The sequence below is a fragment of the Parus major genome, chromosome 4 (genome assembly GCF_001522545.3).
Source record: "Parus major isolate Abel chromosome 4, Parus_major1.1, whole genome shotgun sequence".
NCBI classification, from domain to species: Eukaryota; Metazoa; Chordata; class Aves; order Passeriformes; family Paridae; genus Parus; species Parus major.
Genome location: NC_031771.1, coordinates 34,259,889 through 34,287,083, shown reverse-complemented (window position 1 = coordinate 34,287,083; position 27,195 = coordinate 34,259,889). Strand labels below are relative to the sequence as shown.

The following is a 27,195-nucleotide window of genomic DNA, read 5'->3' as shown; positions in this document are numbered from 1 at the left end:
CCAGCGCCCCTCACCCGCCCCGGCCCCTGCTCTCGGCTCCCGCACTCTTCGCCGCCCGGCCCGGCCCGACCCTCTCCCGCCACTCCCTCCCCACCCCTCGCCGCACTCACAGCGTGACCCGGGAGACGGCGATGCGGACGGGCACACTGCGCTCCTTGAAGGCGGTGGTGATGAAGCAGCCGAAGGTGAGCGCCGCCATCACGCTCAGCGAGAAGGCGAAGAGCGAGTTGGCCCGGGACAGCACCGTGTTCATCTCCCCGCTGGGCCCGGCCGGGGCTGCGGCCGCTGCTCGGGCGGGGCGGGCGCGGCAGGAAGCGGGCGGCGGCGGGCAAGGGGCGCGCGCGCGACCGGCGCCAGGGGGCGTGGTCTCCCGGGAGCCCGCCCTCCCGGCCCTGCTAGGCCACGCCCCCACCCAGACCACTCCCCCACACGATCCCGCCACGCTTCCGCCAGGAGATGGGCGGGGCTGGCGCCGGGCCCGGGCGCGACATGGCGGCCGTGCTGGGGCTGGCTCTGCCCTGTGTGTTCAGTGCCTGCCGCAGCCTGGGCTCCCAGGGCACTCGCCCTTACCGGGGAGCTGGGCTTTGTCGCTCCGCCGGAGTTTTTCATTCGTTTAGTAAAGCGTAAATAAGTTTTAGGCGAAGGTTGCTTTCTCTGGTACTGTGATTTGCCATTCTCTCCCTTGTTTCTTACAGGATGTTCCTGTTCGTTTCCACTTTGCTACAGGTGCTCAGTATGTCAATCTTCTTGCCTAGAAATCTCCTTCAGTAGCTGGGCTTGTTGCTGGAATCCTTTTTCTTTGCCGGATTGCGTGGTGATCTCACGCTGTTAGCAGGCTGAGGCAGCCTTTCACCTGACCCCGCCGATTTGGTTGAAATTTCAACCAGCAAAGCTCAGTTTATGTAGTGAGGCGATTCCTAACTCCTCCCGAAGTCCTGTTTGATGTCCATTCCCACTTCACGGACCTGCAACATTATTAATGTGAGAACCGGAGGGGAATGAGAACTTTGACAATGTTTTGGGGTCGATTTTGTTTGGTGTTCCCAACCGCTGTATTGGTCTGTATTAACGATACCAGGCTCGATTAACGGGAATTTCTTGGGGCTGCCAACAGATGTCAGCAGTGATTCAGTAACATTTAATTTCCTCTTCCCATTCCAAAGGTTCCAGTGCTGCAAATACTGGGTGTAGGAGCAGGAGCTGAGATGCAGGAGTCTAAAAGGGTGGAAGGCCTCATGGGGACTGTCAGGCCATTCTGAAATACCTGTGTTCTGTAATGATGGTGCTGTTTCTTTACTTCCCTGTAGACAAGAGCCAGGTCTATGAGTCAGGGAAGAAAGATCTTTGCAGATAAAGGTAGGGAATGGAATAGGGAAAATATCATAGTGAGGCTTTTTGTTTCCCCCCAGACTGAGTAACTGAAGCACATGTCTGTTTAGCCTGTAGGATGTGAAGGTGCCTGTGGAGACATTCCTTTGGGGACCCTGTGTTCCACTGTACAGGTGGTTTCTGTGTGTCTGTGCATTTGCCACATTGAAATCAGTCACAGACCCAAAAAGGGTTGGCTCTTCTTCTGATTTGCATTTTGTAATTCTTGACCTTTCTGATATTTCATAAGGAGTTCAGCAACACAGAGAGTTTCTTGTGTAAAGGTTTCTGTGGGCTTGTTATTATTCTATGCTATTCAAAATATTAATTATTATGATGATTTGTGGTCTGGAACCTGTTGTAACAGAAACCTTGGATTATTCTTACTGAAAAGTGGGCACTTTTCCCCAAAATATTTGACTTAGAAGTATTTAGGAAGCTTTTACTGTAAGCTGGGAAATCTAATAATTTCAGAAGTTATAAAATGTCTGTTGCTTTCTAAAGGATACTTCAGATGTGAACACCATTTTTTTTCTCATGTCTACAAAAAAAAGGCTTGATTGCCTTTGTTCTTGCTTTTAGTTCATGTAGTTGCTATTTAGAGTTTTTCATACTAAACTACTGTTTAATTAAAAAAAAATGCCTCTTGGGCAGAATTTGCAGGAATAAAGTAGTGAAATTTCCAAAGCAGTAGTTAGGTAGCTGCAAAAGACCAAAATCAAAAGGCTTGGCGAAATTTATGTGTTTTTAAAGCAATTAATAAATATGGCTATTGCTTGTGGAGGTTTGGATTTATTTTAGTAGAAACCTTAAATAAATATCACTTAAAAGCACAGTATACATGGGAAGACAGATGGTATAATTTATTCAAGGACTGATCTATTACTGTTTTAGAATAAAGAAACCTATAGCTTTTTAATGACTAAAATCTTGAAAAATCACAATAGGAAAAAATTTTGCAACAAGGCAATTGTGGAAGAAGAAGGGGGGAGATACTTATTCACAACACCCATTTGCTCGTAAGTTTTACATTGTTCTATGAAAGATATAAAATCCGATATTTCATGAAGAATGGTGACATAATACTGTCAAAAATTGGTGTCAGCTAAATAAGTTGTGTTACTGGGGATTGAGCAAATACTATAATTATGGAAATAAATTTATAGGATCGTGGGGAAGCAGAAGAGTTTGGGAGACCATTTCCAAAATGCAGTGGAATGGTATTTATTATGCCCAAGCAGTGACCTTAAGCCCAGACCTGCAGAGCATAAGGCATGTCAGTGTTCAAGCTGGCTATTACTTCAAGAAATGTCATATTTTTCATTACAAACTCATTAAAAAAATGCAGAGATGGGATTGGCAGCAGGTCTGAAATGTAGAATTTGCCATCCTTCTCCAGTCCTGACTTTGAAAATGAGTTTTTGTGCAGTCTTTGATCTATTAAACATGTGTTCTTTTTTTATAGTGCCAGCACTTCAACAGGATTGATCCTTGTCAGCAGCTGATGATTAGTAGTCTTTTGAGAGAGAGTAGCTTGCTTTCTTTGGTTGACATGTTTCTACTCTGATATTCAAGTTACAGAGTGATTCCTTTCATCGTCTGTAAACAAAATAGCAAGTGTTGACACTGACCATCAACAGAGATTGCTATGAATTCTTTGTTTTCCCACTGAAGTCATATTGATTCTGACATGGCACACATAGATGGAAGGTTTGGGGTGGCTGACAGTTTGGGGTGTATGTTGTGAATTTCAAGAGAAAGGGAGATGTTAGCTTCAGCCCAGCACCTTTAGCCTTCTTGGGGCTTAAGTTCTGACTAATTTTACAGGTGAAACTTTAGGTGCCTGTGGCATCTTTGGCACCAAGATAGATGAGGACCTTTTTTGTGATCTAGGGACATGTATGTACTTTTTGATTTATTTTTTTTAATCATAAATGTCTAAATGCTTTCTTGAATTTGTCCTTTATTAATTGTTAAAATGTTAATTCTTTAACAGACAGTAGCAATACACAGCCTCTTAGGCAGCTCTGGGTAGGAAGAAGAAGATTAAAATAAATGGCATGATCAGCTGTCTCTTGCAACAGCCCCCTTTCAGTTAACACCTCTTCTGGATGGCTCATTTTTACAGCTGGTGTGGAAAGGCTGTAAGTAAGAGAAGAGGCTTTTTGGACTGCATTTGATTCTAGTGTTCTTCTCACTTCCATTTTTTTAGCTTTGGATCTACACAGTATGCAGAATAAGAAGATAAGCAAAAAGAAGTTTTCACTTGCCTTTGTAGTATAATTTTGAGTCCTTCAGCAAGAAGACCTCAGGGAATTTTTAATTTCTGGTTTCAGAATGAAGCTGATATTTTACAACATTGTCTCATTTAGTGGCATAACATATGGCAAAATAAAAGCTGCATCACAGAGAGAACCAAATATTCTTGGCTCCAAAGTCAGTATATTTCGGAGCCTAACACAATTAATCTTTGGCTCCTGTGATGTTTGCCCATTCCATGGCCCATATGGAATTAGCCTACCACGTTAGGTAAATTCATTCAAACACTACTGATTTAACTTAACCTTTCTCACTTGACTGTGCTTTGCATTATGGGCAGGAAGCTGGAGTGCCACTGGTCCACCTCACCCAGGTTTTAACCTCATTTACTCTGCCAGTTGCAAGTCTTCCTCATAATGTATTTTTATGTCTCCTGTAAAAGCAGAGACTTGTCATGCCTCAGCTTGAAGAAAAAGATGCTTTTCTAGCTCTGTCATGGTGATATCATTTAGCTGGTACCAATTTTAGTGGATGGAGAAAGCCTTTCTGTTATGTCCTCTAGCCATGGGAGTCAGCATTAATGACATAAGATTGCAGAATAAACTTTTAACTCTCATCCCTACTATTGACTATGTAATTTCCTTTTATTAACAACATTCTTAGGCACCAAAATATGCTTTACACAGAAGGGAAGAAAAATAATTAAACCACTTAACCACTTGTATTTAGTCAAGAAGAAAACCTGACAAAGTTTAAGGAAAGCGGAATAAAAGTAAATGGATAATTTCACTGTTTTTAGAAAAAAAATTATTTTTTGAACAAAAAAGTTAAACGGTTAAAGGAAAATTTAAAGACAGCCTATAATGTAGTATAAAATTAACAATTTTGTAAGGAATTCAAATTGATGACAAAAGATTCACAGCTCAAGTATTGTTTTATTTAGAGGCATCTATTTAATAAAAACCTGTGACATTTTTGCTGTTCATGAAGGAAAAGATTAACTGTAAAAACTGCAAAAATACCAGGTTCAATTACATGAATTTAGATTAATGAGGTGATTGCACTGTCTGCTAGAGAAATAGCAAAGTTAGTTGGTCAAGCTAGTTGAAATACCAAAAGCCTAGCTCCTGTGGTACCACAATCCTAAGGAAGAGGTTGAGTTAATTGCCAAAGAGGGAATGTGTGTTCTGTAGACATGGTTGGCAATGAAAGAAATCACTTTTTTTTTTTTCCCAAGAAGGGAACTATACAAAGGGAAAGAGGTGCAAAATGAGGACATTCTTCCCAAGATTCACTGATACACCTATATCAGTACATTAGGTCATCAGAAATTATGCCTAAGTATCCTTACAAAGAGGTAGCGAGTATATGCATTTTGACTTACTCTCCCCTCATAGTTTGCTACGAATTTGTCCAGAGGCTCATTTGCTCTGTCTCAGAATGGGTTGTAGGGGGGTGGGTGTGAGCATTTTCTTCAGTGTAAAGTCCAATGGGTTAGTTTTAATTTATTAACAATATAAATTTTGATTTTTGATTTTGAACTGAGGAGTGTACTAATACACATTCCTTCCTGTTGGTTTCCAGGAAGGGAGAGAGAGGGGCACTTTATAGAGAGAGGAACCTTTAGCTGAGGAATGGAATGGGCAGCTGGAGGTGGTAACTGTTTTAATTTCTGGGGGGCAAGATTTGCTAGAGTTTGTCTGTCAGCAGGCTGTGTGTCCCTGCTGTCTGACACGTTTCTGGGTTTAGTAATGTCTCTTAGTACACACACAACTGATTTTGGAATCTTCTGTAATACTCTTAATAGTTGAGTTATGTTAGGTATCCAGAGAGGACTGCGACAAATACTGTAAATAAACTTACTATGTTTCGAGCAGAACTCAGATTGAATTTACTTGTAAGCTTGTTGGTCATACCTGTTCCCTTCTGGGTAGAACTTTGCTGTCAGTGATTAGATGGGCTGGTTAAGCAGATCAAGCATGTTCATGTGATAATGTGACAGCAGAATTGGTTGATATAAGGCTTGTGGCTGAAGGGGCATCTATCCCCATTACGAGGAGCATTACAAAGGGATATAGATTAAACATTACTATGCCATTTCTTCAAGAGTGGGGAAAGTTAGAGAATTAGAATTTCATAATCACTTATATATGAGTTACTTTTAATGCTTTTAAATACATGTTATATAAAGAATGTCTGTTATGTGCAGAGAGACTGACTGATATTTAATCCCTGACCAGTAATTCTATTCTCTGGAAATCCAGACATACAAGTCTGTGTACTAGAATTATTTTTTAAGATAGGAATAGTATTTTCAACCACTAGGGAAGGCAAACCACCTCAATCAAACCATTTTGAACTCATTAAGAGTTAGCAGTAGAATAAGCAATCTTTTAATGATGTTAGAAATGAAAGGTTGCATCATTCATGTACTCAAATAACTAGATTCGTATAGAGCGTAAACTGTGTCAGACCAAGGATTTTAATACACTGGAGGAAAAAAGTACCATCGTACCATCAAAAGGCATAAATTTGAGCTTTCTAGAGCAGTTCAAGAACTGATGGAAATAATGTGCTATGCCAAAATATATAGAGAAAAAAAATATATGTAACAAAACTTTTATAAATTTTTGTGTATTAAAGCTCTTTCAAGGGAACTGTTGTATTTCATTATTAGAGAAGACAAATGGTGTCTAAATATGTAACTGATTGGTAGAATGGGTGTCAAAAGCCAGAGCTCAACTAAGAGGAGAAGTGTTTTAAGACACTCATTTTTCCCTGTTGTGCCACTAAGGATGTCATTGCATTGCATTTTGAAAAAGACTTTTGGTTAAAGTCTTTGGTTGGGTTATCAGGCTATTAGCAGGAATTATAAGAACTGCAGAAATCTGAATGAAACATAACTTTGGTTATGAGTTGTATCATCATGCTGTATGCTTTGTGTAGATCCTGGATAGACATGGCATTGAGGAAGAGAAGTTGTAAAAAGGAGATCAGAACCTTTAATTTGTTTGGTTTACAGTCTTGTGTCATGCAGTTGGCAACACAACTGTCAGTTTTTTGTCGTGATAGTATGGCTTTGTCATAATGCTTAAATAATTCCGAAGAATTCTCAAGGATAGAAACAGGATGCAGTAAAAAGGAGTTCAGATCTAAACCAAGTGTCACCTTTTCTGGACAAAAAAGTTTGTGTACTCTCATTTTTTATGTTTTCATTCCCTTAAAACAGTAGCACAAGGTCTGCATTTCAGCTAGCTTTTCGTATTTTATGAAGAGTAGTGTTTGGGTTGTACTAATGGAGTTGAGTTCCTGTTTAGAAAAGGACACAGAAGCTGCTTGGTGCTTTCCAGTCACTTCAGCTTCTGAATTTCTTGTAGCTCTCAGGTAAATATGACTTGTTTGGGTTTATTTTCTGTGCCTAAGCATAAATGCATACTATCCTTAATGATATTAATGAAAAGAACATTTAATACTTTTTGAAGATTGCTTTATGGTATGTATGCCTTTTTTTGTCTTCAGTCTGATGTTAAGGTAACATTTTGCATAATGAGGAAATAAATTTTAAAATAGTTCCTCTGAGTTAAGATTTCTTCAGTTCAAATGCTTTGAATATAAAATAGTAGAAAAAATTGCTGAACATAGATCAAGGAGGAAATGACATAACATTCAGTAGCTTTAGATAAGTTGGTAAAATTTTGAGGATTAGCATTTTATCCACTCATCACTGAAGTACAAGTCAGCTGGTCATTAAGCAGGTATTTTCTCATACTGAGTTAGACATTTCCTTTTCAGTAGCTCATGCTTCTCTTCTTTTGAGTCCTTCATGAAGCATTATATGCTTACATCAGAAACTCAGTTCTAAAACTTGGTTTCTTACTGATTTAATTTTAAACTCTTTGTTCCAAGGGTATTGCTTTACAGATTTCTCCTGGTTGGTTGCCTATAATGTATAAAATAATAAATGCTTCAAAACACCTAAGAGTTCCTGTTCTTCTGCCTGGTATCTTAAAATCTTATACCTGTTATTAGACAGAAGTTTCAGAACCAGGATCACTATCAACTTCTTGTGTATATTTAGCCATCTGTTATATGTGGAGAAAGAGATGCAGGTGAAGTGTCATACAAATAACTCCATGTATTGTATTTCATCTTTATCTCATTTTTAAAATAAACATTTTCAATTTCTGACATTTATATGCGTCTCCAAATACAGAAGAAAACTTTTAAGACTAACTGTAATGAAACTTGTGCTGTGAATGTAATTACTCTTTTACATCTTCTATCATTTAGTTTTGATATATTACTTTAAAAAATATAAATAGAAGGAAGTATGTTTTCCAAAAGCAACAACACAGCATGCACGACAAAGAAATCCTATTTCTAGGGGTTTTATAGTCTTTGGTGTTAAAAAAATGCCTTCAAAGACTAAGCATTCTATCAGTTGTGTTAATTTTCTTGTGTATCTTGCCTTACTGAAAATGAAACACACTGGTCTTCTAAAGCATAGATGAAAAATTTCCAGAATAAAATAGTTTGTGAATGTGGCTATGTAATTAATCATAGATGATAGAGCATAGTTTGGTTTGTTTGTTGTTTTTTCTAAAAATTACTTTATTAGGTTGAGAGTAAATTGTACACTAGGTTTTTGAATTTTGAGTAAATTGTACACTAGTTTGAATTAGCACAAACAGGTGCCACTACTAAATACTTTCTTTCTGCACTTGCCTGCTACACAGCAGTACATTAAAGGCCAGGCTACTTTATCTGAGCTCTGCAGTCTGAAATGAACCCCTTCATAGTCATTATAAACAGCAGTACTGCTATCTTGATTATACAGATTATATTCTTGAGAAATGATAGCTGGTCAAGCTACATTAAAAGGGAACTCTAAGACCATAAATTCCAGCATTCAAAATTCCTTAAGTGGTTTTTGGATTAAAATAGTTAATTTCTATAAATGGGGAAGCCTATCAGAGGAATTACGTTGTTCCCTTTTTATTTGCTGGGAGTGAGTGTGCTAGTATGTCAAGGTAAGGTTATCCTTGTCTGTCACCACATTACTATCTTCTTAAACAAAACAAAAATCTAAATATTGTTAATCTGCAATGTAGTTTGTTGCCATTTTCTTGTCTTTTCTTGTGGGCCATGATAAAACTCTAAATGCTAAAATAATTTTACAGCCTATCTCTTCTGCTGTTGACATTAAGTGAATGAACAGTCAAGATTTCATTTTATTTAGGTTTATAATCTGAATTTTGTATTAAAATAAAGTTTATTAAATACCTAATTAGTTATTCTTTTCACCAGGATATCTGAGTGGTTTTTTAACAGCATTGAAGTTATCTTCAGAATACTCCCTATTTTTCTAGGGGAAATGAGGCCAAGAAATTTCATTCCCAAAAGTCAAAACTACATGGGAAATGCAAATATCCAGATTAAGCCACTGCTCTTTTCAAGTGTTTTGATATCTTTATAATGTTGTACATTTTTTACATATGGTGCATTTCCATTTGGAAGCACTCATTATTCTGCAGTGCTGCAAGATCTGACTCCAGTTATTTCACATTGCCATGCAATAGAAAACATGGGACACTTACATCCCGCCTTTTTCCACTCCTTCATGGCATCGCATTGACCGTCACATCCTTTATTTATTTACCTATGCTTCTATTTTCTGGTTTCCATTGCAACAGCTGTAGCTTTCTGTTTCTGGTTTTCCAGTCTGCAGGGGCTTCCTCTCAGCTATTCTGTGTTCAGATGTCAGCATTCACTTTGTTGGCTCTCCCAAAATGCCGTGTGGGCGTTAACTTCCAAGCAGTTGCTCAGTTTTCACGACTGGGTGCCTCATAGCATGGCTTTGCCAACAAGCTGTAATGGTAATTTCTGTGGCACTTTAGAACTTTTAGATTAGGATAGACTTAGTTCTGTGCGGTTGGGAGAGTTTCCAGCTAAGCTGACACATAAGAGTTATAGACATCTAAAAAAAGAGGAAATATTATGAGAGTAATTTTGCCAGCTTCTGATGAGTATGTGTGAACTGGAATTCTCAAAACTAATGATTTAATGTAGTTTATCATCCTTATGTAGTTTATTACTGATGAGGGAAATTTTTAAAAGGATACAAGGCAAGTTTTGATACAGAAATAACCTTCCTGTTCAGTTTTCATGTTCCTAGAAGCAGTTTTACAAATCTGTGTGGTTATTTGAAACATCACTTACAAAATACTAAATGAATACATAACCTTATTATTGTAGTTTTAAATTTACTTTTTTTGAACCTTAACAGAAAAATTCAACTTGAAGAAAACTGTCTTAACAGTTTAGGAATTCATTTTGTGATTTATCTACTGCAGTTAAAAGAAGCAGGAAAACGTATTGTAATCGGAAGATGAATTCTGAGCACTGCTAACTCTTGATGTTATTTATGGTAATTGCTATTTGGAGTTTTGCCTCTATAAAGAAAGATTATTTTTTTTGTTAACAAAATATGTGAGAAGTCCAGATGAGAAAGCAGGCATTAGATGGCACAATATGAAAAAAAGAGGAAAAAGGATCAGGTAAAACACCGTACGGAAGAAAAAGCTTTCCATAACATAATTATGGTTTATCCTTGTTCTGCATGGTAAATTTATAAAAGAGGTCCGTAAGATGGTTGGGAATTTTGTGGACTGATCAAGTTAAACTTAATAATACTAGTACAAATATGGAAGAAGTAAGAAATTCCAATATTGGGTGTGTTACTAAGGAAAATACCATTTCTATTAATGACTGAAACAGAAATTGGCAGTGGTAGCTCAGAACATAATGCCTTTTATACTTGTGGAAAACATGACACCTCAATTCAGTGTTGGATAACAATGTGCCAAATATAAAAAGGGATTTTCATTTGGCATTTTAAGTACTCATTCCTGCTTCTAATAATGGTATGAGGAAAGCAGTTCCTATTCTGGCTGGATGAGAAAATGTCTATAAATGAAAATCAGTAAAAAATTGCAATTTTTTTTACCAGCTAGTATAGTTTTCAGTGTAAACTCCTTTTTAATGGCCTTTTCTAGCTGTGGTTGACTTTTAAGTGGATTAAGTATTTTCAAAGAAAAATATGTAATGCCTGTTTATTTCAAGACAAACACAATTCACTTCCCATCTGTTAAAAATCTTGATATTTATTTCCAAGGATATTTCTATTTTTCATCTTGTCTTCATTTTTGTAGGTTTGTTTGAATTTAGCTTCCAGAAAACATTATAGCTTCTGACTCTATAAATTAGTCTGAGAGTCAGATAATGAGGTGCCCTACTGTTTCCCCTTTCCTTTCAGAAATATGGTTTTATATTATAATGTTTAATAGCTGCTATTCTGTTCATTGAAGTCAGGGTGATCTATGAATGCAGTGACATTTAGATCATGCTCTTTTATCCTGATGGGCAGCTGCCAACATTCTAAAATGTTTTTTTCTAATCACCAAACAAGAGAATCCTGGGTAGAAAAGTCTGGGATTACTTTGGTTAGAGTATTTTAAGTTATAATTCAAGACACTCTTTTTTAATTTAAAAGGAAGTATAAAAGTTTAGAGCAGGACCCTTTCTTGTGCTGCCATGATTCTTTACTTTAGGATTGTAGTTCACTTAGAAATCTGGTTCTGTCGTGCAGCTTCTCAGTTTGTATCATGTTGCAGCTCAACAATTTACTGAGCAATTACTCACACTAATGGAACAACTTGTAAGTGACTGCTGATGACTGTGAGTAATAGTTTTATGGTATATAAGCAAGTTAATTCTTAAAAAGTCAGAGGAATTTAGAGTCCCCTCTCTAAAACTGGCCAGCAAATAAATCCTGTCATGGCATAGGTTTAAAATAATATGATGTGTCACAGTGAAATACATATAATAACTATTAGAAATTTTCCATGTTGTATATCTACCATTGCATTTTAATTAGTTTAATTTTAGGTGTTCCAGGTTTTATGCATAAAAGCATCTAGATGTTTGATTCGTATCACCTGCTCTGAATACTGTTTTTTGTATAGTGCTAAAGTCTTTGCATATTTAATACTTTCATTCAACCTGGGTAAAATAATAAGAGACTGTCAATGCTGATATATATTAAATCTCTCTTTATATATTAATGTGTTCTTCAATTATTTACTGATATGATTCTAGTTTTTTTAAGGAAAGAATATTAGTCTGACATAAAATGAAATATCAGAAAAGAGCAATTGTACTTAAGCAGCAGGAGAACATATTTTAGCAAAAACAGATTATCTGTGTTACGTGGTTTAGTATATGAATTTCAGGGGTTTATAATAATACTTTTCAAATGTATTTTAAACATGTAAATAAATGAGTTAGAAATGCAGAATTTGGAATGCAACAGACCTTTTAAGTGGAACAAGTACAATCCAGGATCTTGGAAACTGCTGTCCCACATGAATATCACCGGGCTAGCAAGAGCGGTAGTGAACTCAGTACTATGTACAGTATAAATAATCGTCATATTTTGAGCAGCAGGCATCATGACCAGCTGATATTTTCTTTCCTCGGGACCAGTTGTTCCCAAGAGTGCATGGCAGGAGCCATATGATCTTATCAACACATTTGAGAGCCTGACCCAAACACTGACAGAGATTTTGCTGCAGCAATGACTGTCATAGAAGAAAGTCGCCCTTTTGCACAGCAGTTATCCAATGTCTACTTTACTATACTTTCACTTTTTTGTTTTAAACTTTTTGTGAAGATCAGCCTGGCTATACTTAGTCATTTCTACATTGTGAAAGGAAACCGTAAGGAAGCAGCAAGGATAGCTGCTGAATTTTATGGAGTTCCTCAAGGACAAGGTATATTTGTACATACTCTGTTATCACTACTGTTTGGGGATTTTGTAGTTCAGGTAATTACTTATCTGCTAGCCTCTTTTACATTCAGTTTTTCAAATTATATGTGAGTGGTTTGTTTTTTTATTCTGTAGTCGTTGTGTTTTGTATAACAAAAATTATCTGTAGTATAATTATCTGTAATAATATAATAATAATTATTATAGTAATATAATATAATAATATTTGTAGTGTAATTATCTGTAGGAGTGTTGTTAGATTTTGTGAACTTTTTAGTTTTTTAATTTGTTTTTTTTTTAGCTTAATATTAAGTTCAAAAAAAATTCAGAAAAATGGAAATATCACAGCCAGTTTTCTATTAGGATAGAGGCCTATATTTAAGATGGTTGTATATAAATAAGATTGCCAAATACTTCCCAATACAGGACTTTTTTCCCAGTTGCTTCTACTGTTCCCCAGCTTACCATGCATAGTTGAAATTTTCCATGTTTGGCATATGATTATTTTGCACCACTCTAGTGAAACTAGTCCAAACATTTGTGAAAATTATGTCTTGATTAAGGTAAGATTTTATTATAGTGATTTCTTCTGAGAAGATATAGTCCTCATGTAGTTTGAATAAATTGTCTCTTGGCACATATCAGGAGCCTAAGTAACACTTTGTCAGGGCCAGCTTTTTGGCTTGTGTGTGAAAACCCTTCAAATTTTACTGGGTTGAAAGCTCTTGTGAAAATTCCTTTGCTGTTCACAAGCAGAACTTTAGCAGAACTGTTGCCCCAAGCTCATCTGTAGTGATGTACCATTTTCACTCAGTTGTTCTTTTGCATTACAGAACACTTTCTTCTAAACTGTGGCTTGCTGGTACATGACTGAGCCCTGATTTTGCTCAGCTTGGGATCCTTGCTACCTCACTTGTCTTTATGGTTGTCCCTTGTATTCTGGGATGGCATCAAGCTGAGTTAGGCAGTGGAACAGGAAGACTTGTCTTGCCTCTTACTGCCTTTACTCCTCATCCCTAGGTACCACAAATGTGAAGACATAGCCCAAGTTAAATGTAATGGGAGAGACTATAGAAATGAGCCAGAAACGGCTTCAAACTCAAAAGATTTTTTTCAATCTTCAATGTTGGGACTAAAGTTAGATATTTTGTGTGAGGGTGTTAATATTTGCAATCCAGAAAGAAAGGCTTAAATCCTAAAGTAGGAATTAGCTTACTTTGCAGAAGATTTACTTGAGATGGATTTATACCATGTGTTTTCTGCACAAGCTCTGAAACTCAGTGTTTTTTACATCTGAGCCTGTTAATGACACTATTTGAACTATTATATATGTGTGTGTGTGTGAGTATATGTGCAGATACATAAGTGTGGGAGGGGGTGGGTGTGTATGTATAATATTCACTACAATAGGATAGGAAGAGCACAGACAGGAATACTTGCAGATAATGGGGAAGGCCTTACTTGAAATCAAGATATTTTTTTTTTGCCAGAAACTGCTGGATAGCTCTAAGGCAGCTCTTTATGGGAAGACTGACACACAAGCTGGGGACACAAGGAAAGAGACTTGGGAGGAACTGGAGAGAAAGGAATAACAAGCATTTAACAAGGCTGGAGAGTAAAATAGTGTCTATGGTGTTACCTGTTGCAGAATCCAGGAATCTGTAATTCAGTCATGTGTCAAAAGTCTCATCTATTATACATAAAGAAATGTATTATTAAGCATTCTAGTGACTGGCCAATGCAAAAGATGAAAATCTATCACCCTTGCAGGTTACTGTTTTGGTCATGTAGCAGAGTTTTTTATTGATTTAAAGGATCAAACATATGGTAGATTTTATAGTTTTCTGCTTGTTTTATTAAAAGAAAATAGTTAATTCAACTGTTTTATGCTAAAATTGTACTTTTTATGTTTCAACATCAGTGTGCCTTCATTTTTTACTGTCCAGCTTTCAGTGGTTGGTTCTGGATTTAAAAGTTGTAAGCACATATTCATACATAATCTGCTATTCATCCATTTGTTGTGACTAACAGCAGCAACCATTACTCTTTGGGATGGAAATAATTCTCCTCAAAATTGTTATATTTTCTTAGTTTACTTCTGTGCCTGTGGAAGGAGACATGCTAGTGTCTGAACTCATGGCATGTTGTGGGACTTGATTTGTTGGTCTTGGTGAAACACAGGGATGCCTCAGTAGAGTTTATATAATTCATGTAGCAAATATCCTGTTAAAAATGATACCTAAAAGATGTACAGTAAGGAATATGAAGCATGAAACAGCTTAAAACATTACATTGTAAAATTAAATACTGAGTGTCTTAATTAGTGATCCATTCTGTGTTTTTTCTCAAGTAGCAGAAAAACCTTGGCAGAAAAAAACAACGCAAAGAACTACCAAAATAGATAATTAGCCTAGCGTCTATCATTAGCTAATTGAAGTTTACAGTATTTCAATAAGTAATTCAAATTAGAGAAAATGTTTCTTTTCATTTTCTAGTTTTAACCTGATTACATACTCTCAAAATTCTGTTAGCACTGGTATTTCAGGTGTGCTTTTAATAAAAAAAAATAAATTACTTATTGCTATTGTAATGTCTTAGCTAGGATAGAATGCTATAATTTTGAAGAAAAAAACCCAAACCTTTGGAAATAATGTGCTACTAGGCACCGGCATTATTTCATACTTTCTAAATTGACCCCTTAAAATAAGTTAAAATAAGTTTAATTGAGTTAAAATAAGTCTTTTAGGAAGTCTGTTTAATTGAGGATGTTTCAGGTACAGAGCAGTAGTTTTTGGTGGATCTCCTTTCATCAAACTGAAGGTGTAGAGGTCAGTTTTTATGTTTCAAGGCTGACTTGTTTAGGTTTGTTACTTTTTCTTTATTAAGAATATTAAGAATAAAATTTTCTTTATTAAGTATAAGGAGACAGCTTTGCCTGTGTCATCTGCTTTATGTGGTCTTGTTGCTAAGTGTTAGTAGTGAAATGGGTCATACTTTGTTTCTTAATATTTCAGGAATATTTTCAGTTTCAGTAGTCAGCAATCTACACTCCATCTATCCTTTGGATCTCACGTGTGTATGAATGGAAGGATAATGTCACAATAACTAATTAGAAATTATACTGTTTATGTGGCATGAAAATACAGGAACTAGATCAGTGTTCAGCATCAGCTAAGCCCAAAATAGTGCATGTGAAAGCTCTACTAATTATAAGGCACATTAATTTGTTTAAGGAAATGTCTGAGTAAAACCTTTGTGTGTAGCTGAAAGGTACCTTCAGAGGTGAATTGAATGCTCTAGGATCAAATATACATGAGTTGTCTGGCAAATGTTTGGCTAACCTGTTTTTAAAATGCTTAGTAATAGTAATTTCTGCGGCATCCTTATGCAACCAATTGCAGTTTTTACTGTTCTCATCACTAGACTGCTTCCCACTTCCCCCAAGACTGACCTAAATCTTTATTTCTGCAAACTAAATACATGAAATATGACTCTTTCTCTCTGTGTATGAGAAGTAATCAATTTAGGGACTATTATCATGCATTTTCCTACTTCTGCTGTTTTCTTTCTTTTTTAGAATAATGTAAAAAAATTTAACTTCGTCTGTCCTCCTAAGTCTTATTTTCTAGCACCTGGAGTTACTGCAGTTGCTCTCTCTTGGATTTGTGCCAGTTCATAAATAGTTTACAGACATCTTTACTGATGTCTAATTTCCCATGTTAAACAGAGTGCTCCAGCTGAGACTTTATGAGTGTAACCGGGGGAACTATTAGTTGTATACAAGTGGAACACTTATGTCATGTGCCATGTATATGGCACCCTATGTAATACCTCCTGGAATGATGCTGCTCCTCAGCAGTAAAGTATTTTGGATAGAGGCTGTAGCCTGTAAACCACATGTTAAAACAAAGTCACTGTATTGTTCATTTGCTTTTTCCTCTCTTAGTACTGTGCACTGGCCTACAGCTAACTTCATGCTGTCTTGGAATCAGACAATTTCTCTGTTTTACTTGTCTGTTTTGAATTGTTTCCCTCTGAGCAGTTGTAGCATCTACAGTTTAGTATCATCTACTACTTGCATAAAAAGAAATACATTATTCTATCATTCACAATATTAGAAGCTTGGATAGCACCAAATGCAGGACAGAACTCTGCAGTCTTTTACATTTGCTTAAAGTGAAACAATTTTGTGTCCTAATAAGTTATTGGAGTTTAATACTTTTCTTTCAGTGAAGTCGGTGTTATTAGTACCATAAAAATGAAATGAAAAAAGGATCCGTTCTATTATAAAGGTGTCATTTGCTGGGTTATTTTTAACTTTGGCACTAATTCTGTAAACACTTACTCATATGCACTTGCCCCATTGATTTGAAAGGACTGATTAGTTGTTTGGAGCCAAGTGCTTTGCAATCAGGGACTAGAGTTGTGTTGAAAATAGGTTGTGGTGACTAGTGTTTCTTTATTTATTGTGTTGAAATGAACATTTACATATTCATTGCATTTAAAACTTTGCAAAAGTCAACATTTTATTCTTTCTTAATGGATAAAGTCATAGTGAGTATATGTTCCATTTTAAAATTCTGTGCCCTACAAACTGATGAAGAATAACCTATCTTGAGAATTAACTTTGGGTATATTTAGCTCCTTAGCAAACTATGTGTAATGACAGTGATCTGCACAGTAACATTTCTTCTCTCATGGTATTTCCGGATCCGTGAAGAGTTTATAACTCAGCCTTTTGTACAGCTGTTGCTGGATGAATGCTGGAGGGTCAAAAGCAGCTTTTAGACTCTTCCTACTGTACTGGCTAACTGGTCATATCATGAAAGTGCTCTGTGTATAGGAGCGCTGGGTTGGAGCTTCAGATGAGTTTTATAGTTTCATTGCTTTAGGATGAGCTAGTAGTGCTGTGATATGAGGTGATTTCAAAGTTTGTGTGTAAAATCTAAAGAATTAATCAATTATCAGATATTTTGGGTCTATAAGATATAAAGTCTGCCAACAAATACCAGTAAGATCTTGGTTTGTATGAAAGAGCCTATATTTCATTACTATAGATAACTTAATAGAAGGAGGCATAATTCCCACTCAGACTTTTTTATAAGGCAGAAAGTGTTTTATCAAAAGTAAACCTGATATTCAGTTTTTGTCAAAATGTATTTAGGTACAAACAGAAAGGGATAGAGAGGAACTTTCTTATGAAAAAAATTAATTTGCAGAAGTTAATGTAGCATAAACAACAAACAGCTAGTAACATACATATACAGATACTTGGGGTCTGATAGACAGGCTAAGTAGCTCTGAGAATAAAAAATGACTTGTCTTAAATATCATAATTTTTAATGTTACCTCTCTTCAAAAAAATTTGTATAAAATTTTACTTTATCCATAATTTCACTTTATCCATCTTTAACAATGTAAGTTAAAGTTATTTGAAGGCAGAAATTGTCTTTATAGTATGCTTATTAAAATACATGCAGAACAGGAGAGGTGAATAAGCCCTGGTTTCTTCTAAGCTTAAAAAAATTTACTCTTGAGTAACTGCAGCAAATTCAATGTTACCCATCTTTGCTGTATCTGCCTTGGAAAGCTCAGTACACTAGTTAGGCTAAATTAAGCCATTGACAATACTGTGGTAGTTCAGTCTACTGGAGTCTCCATCTTCTTCCAGAAACAGGTAAATACTATGAAGTTTTCTGTTTCCTTTTTTTTCTTGTACACTGAGAACTGCTTGAGTAGTCCCAAGAGACTGGTCCTTAAAATACAGCTCATAAATAGGCAATAATGCCATGTTTCACAGTCGGAGATCTACTGTTTGGAAGGCTTGTAGTGAATGGCTAGAGGAAAGTTTTCATATTTATTTTATCTGAACAAATTGCAATTGATAATGCCACTCAGCAACAGTTGTTAGGTAGGGAAGATCAGCATGAGACATTTTCTCAACTTGCATTCCACAGAGATCACAATTCTATTAATAAAAGCCATACAAGACCTCTCTCAGCTTCCTGGATACAATAGAGATTCATTTAGCAATGACAGGAATATCGTATGGCATACCTATTCACCATACCACTTCTGTAAGGCACCACATTTAGCATTTGTTTTTCATTTGCAGCACATAAGCTAACAGTGTAAAAATGCTTAAGATAGTGTGAATATTCTTTTCTGAAAGTTTAGAAGGGGGGCTTTTTTGATGGAGCTCATCACTTTCTCTTGTATGCCAAATAACTTTGCCTAGTATGACAAATGGCTGCCAAAGGAGAGTCATACTTCACAATAAAGCCAATAAGGCACTTTTTTTTGAAGGAAGAAAATAACACCACATATTAGACAAATACCAGAACATTCCTTTTTGAAGAACATATTCTACCTTAAACAGGTTTTGCTCAGCGTTGTCTGATGCAACTAAATTGGCATGGCCAGAGCCCTGACTTACTTGCAGCAACAAAAATCAAGAACATCTGTTGGCAAGCATGTTACTTTTAATTCAATTTTTTCCTTTTTTACATTTTTTATCTTAAAGAAAATTTCTGAGGCCACAGAAACTCCTAGTGAATATGTATGCTGGAGCCTGTTTGCATGCTTGCCTCCCTGACAGAAACTGATACAGCCTGTCATATGGATTTGTTTGTGGGGTTTTTTTACTCTTCCATGTATGTCAGGACCTCCTTGAGGTCCACCAGCTGCATTTTTTGGTTGGTTTTATTCAGGTGTGTCACCTTGAAATGTATTGTTTTTTGAATATGGACCTTGCCACCAACCTAGGCCCCATTCACTTGCTTGGAGTGTACACTCTAAATTCATATGAAAATGCCTTTTGATTTCTGTATTTTTCTGTGTGAAATGAATAGTGAGCTTATGAAATAATATAAGTATAAAATGAACATTATGAACTCTGATGGAGCTTAAAATCTGGGGTTTTAAAGGTGCATAGCGTAAGTCTGAAAGGCAATCCTGGAGCAATCTGTCTGCAAGGCTTTAAAGATGTTAAAGAAAATACGCAGAAAAGTGCAGTACTGGCTTGGGGCAAGCTCAGTTGTACCATCTCCACTGGTCTTTCTTGCATTGGTGAGGCACAAGGCAACAGGGGAAGACTGAAATAGCAAAGCTCCGTGAAGGTGATGTTCCTTCCTTCAGCCACAGGATTCTTATGGCCAGGGTTTTGCTATTCACATTCCTCTCGCGTAGGGGATGTTCTCAAACATTCACAATGCAGGCAAACAGCGAGTGAACTTCTGCCAGTTAGATGATGATGGCTTGGGGGGAATTGCATAGCATGCCTAAGTACTGAGCTCTGCCCATGACTGCAGCAATGCTGGCTGGTTGGCCATAAATCCTTTGTGGCATGCTGCATCTGTTGCACTAGTGGATGTTACTCTGCCATGTCTGCAGTCTTTCTGGCAATTGATATGCTCTCTCTCTTTATGGCTGTTCTTTCACTGTAGTTGACTGAAGATTCCTTCTGGGGTGCCCTTTACTGCTCCTATGCTGACTACTGGTTTCATGCCTGTGAATTTCTTTCTGTCAATATCTGAAGCTCAGGCCTGATTGATAACTGATTTGCTTAGGTTCCGCCCCATGACTTCTGTGATTTAGTTTAGTTTACATATTAGCAAGTATTCTGTGTTACTGCTGCCTTGTCTGCATGAAGAGTCTGACAGGTACACATTGCAAACAAGCCAAGAAATGTAATAAATGTGTTATTGTTCCATATTTGATTTCTGGGAGGCCTGAGACAAAGCCTTTTTTCATATCAGAAGTTTAAATCTTTTTTCAACCTTCAGTTATGATTCCCAGCATCCAGGTACACAAGGTATAACAACTACAGAAATCTCAGGAGAAGAGGTAGGAAAATTACTATCAGCCAGCCATGCTTTAGCTAACATCATCATCATCATGATCATTATCATCATCATCATTCTGTGACTCTGTAGGTGGCCTTATCACTCTCTACAGCTCCCTGAAAGGTGGCTGTAGTCAGATGGGGGTTGGTCTCTTTCTCCAGGCAGCAGCTGGCAGAATGAGAGGACACAGTCTCAAGGGAAATATAGATTGGATATTAGAAAAAAGTCTTTTACAGAAAGGATGGTAAAATACTGTAATGGTCTGCCTGGGGAAGTGGTGGAGTCACTGTCCTTGGATGTGTTTAAAAAAAAGATTGGATGTGACACTCAGTGCCATGGTTTAGTTAAGGTGCTGGGACATGGGTTGGACTAGATGTTCTTGAAGGTCTCTTCCAACCTGCTGATTCTGTGATTCTGTCATCATCATCATCATCATCATCATCATCATCATCATTATTTTCTACTACTACTACTACTACTACTACTACTACTACTACTACTACTACTACTACTACTGATTTGGGTTTCCAGCTAAGATTCAGTAATGAAATTGTATTAGGAGTATACAATAGACTTTTTTAGTGCTTATAATGATGTAAAGCAATGTCATTTTATGCTTAAGTAACTAGTGACCGTGAGAGCATTATCTACCTATCTGCTGGTATTTGTCAAGAGGACTGGCTGGTGACCTGGTTAATGCCTAAGCTTCTGGTTGACTTAAATCACCACCATACTTGCCATGAAGAATGGCTCGATACAAGAATCTATTTAACAAACAAAAAGTTGTTCCAGGCCTTTTCCTGTTCTGCTCCTAGAGCTTTGTCCCTGTACTTTTATGGTGCATTTATGTTCCTTGGCATTGAGCTGGCACTGCAGAATGTAACAGTGGTACCACTGTGGCCTTGTAGGATGCTGTTTTTGTCAGTAACCACAGTTCCTCAGTCCTTCCTAAAATTTGCTTCATCTTGGCATCTTCTATAGGGAGGAATGTTCAGGATTTATTCTGATTCATTTTTGGCGATATCAAATGGCAGGCCACTCCTGAGGTCCTGGCACTGAGCCACAGGGAGCCTGTCTGTCATTTCAGTTTTGTGGTTGCAGGGTGTGGATCACATGAGCAGGAAGAGTCAGTTTCTAGTCCTGTTCCAGAATGTAGGGTGGCAAGTTCCATGCAGTCACTGTGACCCCATAGTTATCCTGATCATGAAAACAGAGTAACCTGAAAGTTACTCTGAACAGTTTTGGAATCAAGGTGGGTCATCAGTTTTCTGGTTTGAGATGGCTGCACACAGAATACTGATCTGTGACATTTCAAAATGGTGCAATTATGTGCAATTTTTCCTAAGATAAATTATTGTTATAGGAGTTTGGACTGTATTGCATTGGACTTCATGATATGTTGAAAGGTCAAGAGGGTCTTGGGTACTGCTGGTTGTATTAACACATTTTTTGTGTGTTACCACAATTGCATCTCTGTTGCCTTAAAAATAGTCTTGAAAATAAAATGAGTTTCCTGCTGAAAGGGAGGGACAAAAATTTACTTCTATTTTCATTCCCACCTGTTGAGTACTGCTGCCCCTTTAAACTCAGAGCTATGTGCTGACATGGAAATGTTGAAACTTTATAGACATTTCCTTCTATAAAAATCTGGACTAAAACAATTTTGAAAGTTTCCTTTAACACTTCTTCCTCTGGGTTATAAATTTGAACAGAACTGATTATTAATGAAATGTAACATAGTGCTTTATTTAAAGCTTGTATGCTAAATTAGGTTAGAATTCCAAACCCATCAGTAAAGTCCTCTGGTTTCCTTACTCTCAAACTGTAGCATCTGCTGATTCCTCTAGCTACTTTTTTGAAGATAACCACATTACTTCCATGAGTAACTCTAATCTAAATGCTGACCCTAATTTCTTGTTTGCCAGGTCAGGAAAAATAATGGTCAACTGTATTTTTTACATGCTTGGACACCTACTTAGACTTCTGTGAAAGGTTTTCTGGCAGATTTTGCAAGTGTTTTGATGTGTTCTATGGAGAAAAATCTGAACAACAGAATCTCAAACTAAGCCTAAGTAGTTTTGCAGTTTTGAATGTTAATATTTTTATTACCTAATGAAGTTAAAGGATACTGATTTTTATTTTGTGGCTAATGTAGTCCAGGGCATAGATGTCCAGGCTGACATGAGAAAGATCACAGCAATTCCATTCAGAGGTGGAAGTGAAATAGCATTGTCTTCAGCCTTACTCCATGGTTTTAACCATGTTGATTCCCTCATCTCAAGTATATTTTTAACATAATTTCAGATGATTTTTGATGCTGTTTTAGTTTTTTGGGTTTTTTTTAAAATTTGTATTTGTGAACAAATACATTTGGTTTTTTACATTTGTTTGCAATGTATTTGAAGTCTTATTAAAGACTTTTTAATGTTTTTTGCCTGGAGGTTGAATGGTTGGGCCTAGCAGAATTTAGTGCAAAGTTTATTTAGAGTCCTGAACTGGATAAGGTTTGCCTTCTTTAAAGCACAAAAATGCATATTTCTTAATGTCCTCTAGAGTATTCAAAGTAACTCAATAAGTGGCAAGCATCTGTGGAATATCTCTGTGTAACAGAGGTACTTTTCCTGTAAGCCATGCTTTGAAGGTGGAGGGTGTTGGGGGTGGTCGAACTGCGTTGGTAGCTCATTGTTTCCTGTGCACTTGTCTGCACAAGAGAGCAGCTGATGCTGACTCCTGTGGGGCTCTGCCTCTTTGAAGCCATGGCAGCTGTCTGTGTACCTGCTGCTTTCCTGCCAGTCACACCTCCCAGACTAGTGAGAGAGAACAGAGGCTGGAATGAATGTGGAAAGCATTTGTATGAAGTACTTCCAGGTTTGTTCCACTCCTGTAGAAAGGCACAGATTCATTCTCAGCTGACAACCTCACCCACAAAAACTCCCACAAAAAAATGTAGATTTTTTTCTTGCCAGACCACTGTCAATTCCTGCTCTGCAGTCCCAGATGCTTTGCTTGATCCTGATCCTCACCACCTTCTCCTGAGAGTCCTGGAATTCCATTCCAAATGGAAATTTAAAGCTGAGATGAGCCTCAGAGCCATGGCAAGTGCAAAAATGTCAGTGTTTATTTCTCACAGGAGAATAATGCTGGTATCTTCCTGCACAGGCACATATGTACACATCCCTAGTATGCTCTCCTGTTAATTCCTCTTCCAGTATTTGTTTACTTGGAAGGAAGCACTACAAAGTAACATATAATTCTGGTATTAAAGTAATATATTTATAATGTCCCATTTATAAGTTTCAGATTTACACACAGAGTCTGATTGCTGGATATCTTGAAGTGTTTATTTCAGTATGGGAGATATTCTGATTCATTCAGCTAGATAAAACCTGAGGAAAACAGTTGTCTGAAAGCAGTGGAATGTCTGTGAGAGTGCTGTTTTCTTCTTGTGAGAAAAGCAGTAGCCCACCTGCTTCTGCTCTGTAAAGGGTGTAGTGTGATTCCAAGCAAGACAGTTCTCTTGTGCAGTAACTTCAAGGTGAAATTTGCAGCTGCTCTTTCTTCTTCCCCTCACCCTACCTAACTATAATCTTGCCTCTGATTTTCTCCTAAAAGAAACCCAAGAGGGATATATAAAATTTCATTAAATATCTGAGCATTATTCCAGAATTTTAAGTTTTGTCAGCTACCTGAAAAGAGTAGTATCAGTGAAACTCAGCAATATTGATTTGCTTGTTAAAAATTTACAAGTGGCTAATTTATATATCTGTAGAAGGACATAATGAGGAAATGCCTGGGAAGTAAGGTGACATTTTAATATGGTATTATTACAGAGAAATCAGTGTCTTCTACCATGATGCAATTTTATAATTGATTGGATCTCTGCAGATTTCTGTTATGTAGTATCAGCCTGATACATAGTAATGAACAATAAATTCTAGCACACTTAAATAAAATATTGCTTTGGGCCTCTTCTGACAAGTCTACAGCCTTACTTTCATAATGGCATCAGATTTTCAAAATATTTTTTTTTTTTTTTTTTACTCAAAGCATGCTTTTGTTCAGGACTTAGTTTCTGTTGACATTTGTAGGATAACTTGCCCCCTATGAAAAAAAACAAACAAGAAACAAATCACAAAAAACTGGGAGTGTTTCATAGCTTCATGGATTTTTCTGAATTTTAAAATCACTCCTAATTGCACATTACATATGAGTAAAACCTAATGCAGCAGTAGTTGTTGTAACTATTATTAAAAGAATTTCCATTCTGATAAAATAATTTTGGTTTTCTCTTTTAAGCTGCTCAGTATTCAAGCAGCAAAACATTTGAATAGTTATGCTTTAAGAATCTGTTTCTTTTTTGTATTAAATGATTAAAAAATTAACACCTTCTTTCCATTTAAATCATGTAAATAGTTAAGACTCATGCTGTAGCTAAGCTGATTCTTTCTCTGTTTTAAAAATAGAAAATGCTGGAGCAGTCCTTCCCTTCCCCCACTCTGTAGTCACTAGTCCAAGCTAGTAAATGTTACTGAATGGATTTCAGTGTTGTAGCCATTCTACAGTAAGTACAGCAAGATTCTTTGTGAAAAAGCGAAAGGAGGAAAAAAGGTAGTAGAAATCATTTGTGGATGTTCGTCAGAGCAGAGTACCTGCACCAATGACAGACAGGCTTTCCTCGAGAAACAAATCATGACAACAAACACTGCTGTTCAGAGGAGCCAGAATCTCCCCAAAAGACGCCTAGAAAGTGTAGGGGAGTGTCCTGCAAAACGGAAAGCTAGCTGGGGTATTCTGACCAGCCAAGGTTAGTATAGCAGCCATTTCAGAAACTGGGTACTGAAATATGCTGAGCTGACCCAATTTATGATGGTCTAGCTGTAAAACTGAATTTTGTTGTTTTTTATTTTCTAGCTGTAATGTAAATGCATGCTTTTGTTAGTGGCACTTTGTGGTCTTGCATGGGTTAACAGAAGGGTACTGAGGCTATTTTCGTTCTTTCTGCTCTCTTATCAGCTGATCTAAAATACCATTTCTTGTTTATCTGCCCTATTTGTTTTGTGCAAGTGTTTAAGGCTTGACTTACCCTGACTTTTGCTGTCCTGTCGCAAGGTAACTGGATACTGAAGGTTAATTGTTTACTATGGGGAACCAGGGAATGAAAGGGGGGGGAGGAATAAACTTTACATATAACTTCATGTGTGAGTCTATAGATAGCTGAAACACGAGGCAGCAGATGAACACAGGTGACAGAATTGTTGTCCTGTACTAAGATACTAAGGACAAAGATATACTTGTAAGGCTTTGCATAGAGAAGTACTTAGGAGGTATTTAAGTTGCTGAGCACTGACATTTTCAGCAATGAGGAATAAATTCTGTTGGAAGTATTTAGGACTCCTATTGCCTATATATTTTCCTGTATATTTTTTTTTCATCATCCAGTGTGTAAAAGGGAGCTCTGAGTATTTGTAAGAGCCTTAAGAGGAATTTTTTTTAAAGAGTGATCATTATTCCATTTAATATTTGTGATATTGTAAGGTTTAGAGTGAAAAAGAAGGAAGTCAAACTTGAAATTTCTGACAATATGACATAAAATAAAAACTGGAAATGTTAAAACAGTCAATGAAAGGAGTAGACAGGAGTTCATATGTTGTGCATAAAGGAACTGTGAATTTACCATGTAAAATATAGCTATATGTTATAGAAATCAGAGTTATTCTTAAAATAACTTTGATGATTTCTAGTATTGACAGTTTTAGACCTAAGCAATATTCAAGAATTTAAGCACCAGTTTCATTATCTTCTGAGTAAATATTTGAATGCAATGATACGGTATGGTTGCATTTATTCATCAGCTTGAATACGCAGAGCATCTTTTGCCCTCATGTTTTTCACTGTTTGGACTAAGATTTCCTGACCTAAAGAGCATTTTTTTAATGGTCATTTTAGCTCATTAGGTCAGTAGTTTCCAAAACATCTTGGACAATATCCCTCAGCTGAAAAAAAAAATTCACAAGAGTTTATCAGCATTAGTACTAGCCACTCCATTATATGGTTGAAGGTTAGGCTCTCTTGCTACTCTTACAAAGAAATAGACACAATTAGTCTAGTTTTGAAATTCTCAGAATCTAACTAAAATATGGAAACTAAAATTTCCTGAAGAATCCATATTAACAGGGTCTAGCTGCTTAGAACCTCTTTGTAATTGCCATACTGGGAATGTAATACCAATTTATTGATGGACATCCTGAAGTACTGAGATACTTCTGTTGCACTTAAGGCTTCTAATTGTTGCGGTTTATTTGAATAACAAGTATCTCTTTTATCAAGGCTGAAGGATATTTTTTCCCTCTTTATTTCATCCATGGAGGCATCCAAATCTGACTTGGCTCCAAAGGCACCCCTGCAGAGCAAAAGAAGAGAAAGTCATACTGCAATGCAGTCTGTAATTAAATAGACAGATTGGAAAATGGACTGAAAGTGATGCAGAGGGTGGAATATATCATAAGATTGGATACAAAGGTGAAAGGATAGAGTCAAAATGGGAAAAGGCCTTCAGCCTACTGGCTTGAGGAGCCACAACTCCAAAATCTCGTGGATGTGACAAAAATCACACACTGGGCCCAGCTTTGCTGCACAATTGCTTGCTGTTTATAAGACTTGGGATTAGGCCCTGTGCTGCATTCACTCTCAGGCAGGCTGAGAAAGTACAGAGAATTCTCAGCACAGTTTGGGAAAAAAAATTTGTGCTTTGAATTATGGCTAAGACTGTGTTTGCGGAGCAAAATTATTCCAGACTTAAGTCTTCAGAGTCTGAACTCAGCTAGGAATGTCCATATGCCTTTTCTGTCACCTTCTAGTTGGGAAGGGGACTGAAAAATCCTTACTTTGTTTTAGTCA

The 27,195-nt window shown here is 36.9% G+C and overlaps 2 protein-coding genes across 6 annotated transcripts in view; one reads left to right on the top strand and one right to left on the bottom strand.

The window, feature by feature from the left end:
* The window catches only part of SPCS3 (signal peptidase complex subunit 3), a 9,962-nt gene extending 9,634 nt beyond the window's left edge, over window positions 1-328 (bottom strand). Inside the window, exon 1 of the mRNA XM_015624359.3 lies at window positions 111-328. Within this exon, the coding sequence (XP_015479845.1) occupies window positions 111-253 (143 nt within the window). The 5' untranslated portion in view covers window positions 254-328. The remainder of the gene's footprint in view (window positions 1-110) is intronic.
* The window catches only part of ASB5 (ankyrin repeat and SOCS box containing 5), a 40,395-nt gene continuing 13,306 nt past the window's right edge, over window positions 107-27,195 (top strand). The window contains exons 1-2 of one of the 5 annotated variants that reach the window (XM_033514001.1): window positions 107-185; window positions 696-981. Coding sequence is in view for 2 of the 5 variants with exons in the window: in XM_015624355.3 (XP_015479841.1) it covers window positions 12,263-12,458 (196 nt within the window). In the remaining 3 variants the exon portion in view is untranslated. Of the gene's footprint in view, window positions 186-695; window positions 982-12,191; window positions 12,459-24,810; window positions 25,103-27,195 lie in introns of those variants that run through there. The other 4 variants (XM_015624356.2, XM_015624355.3, XM_033514000.1 and 1 more) reach the window with 4 other exon arrangements.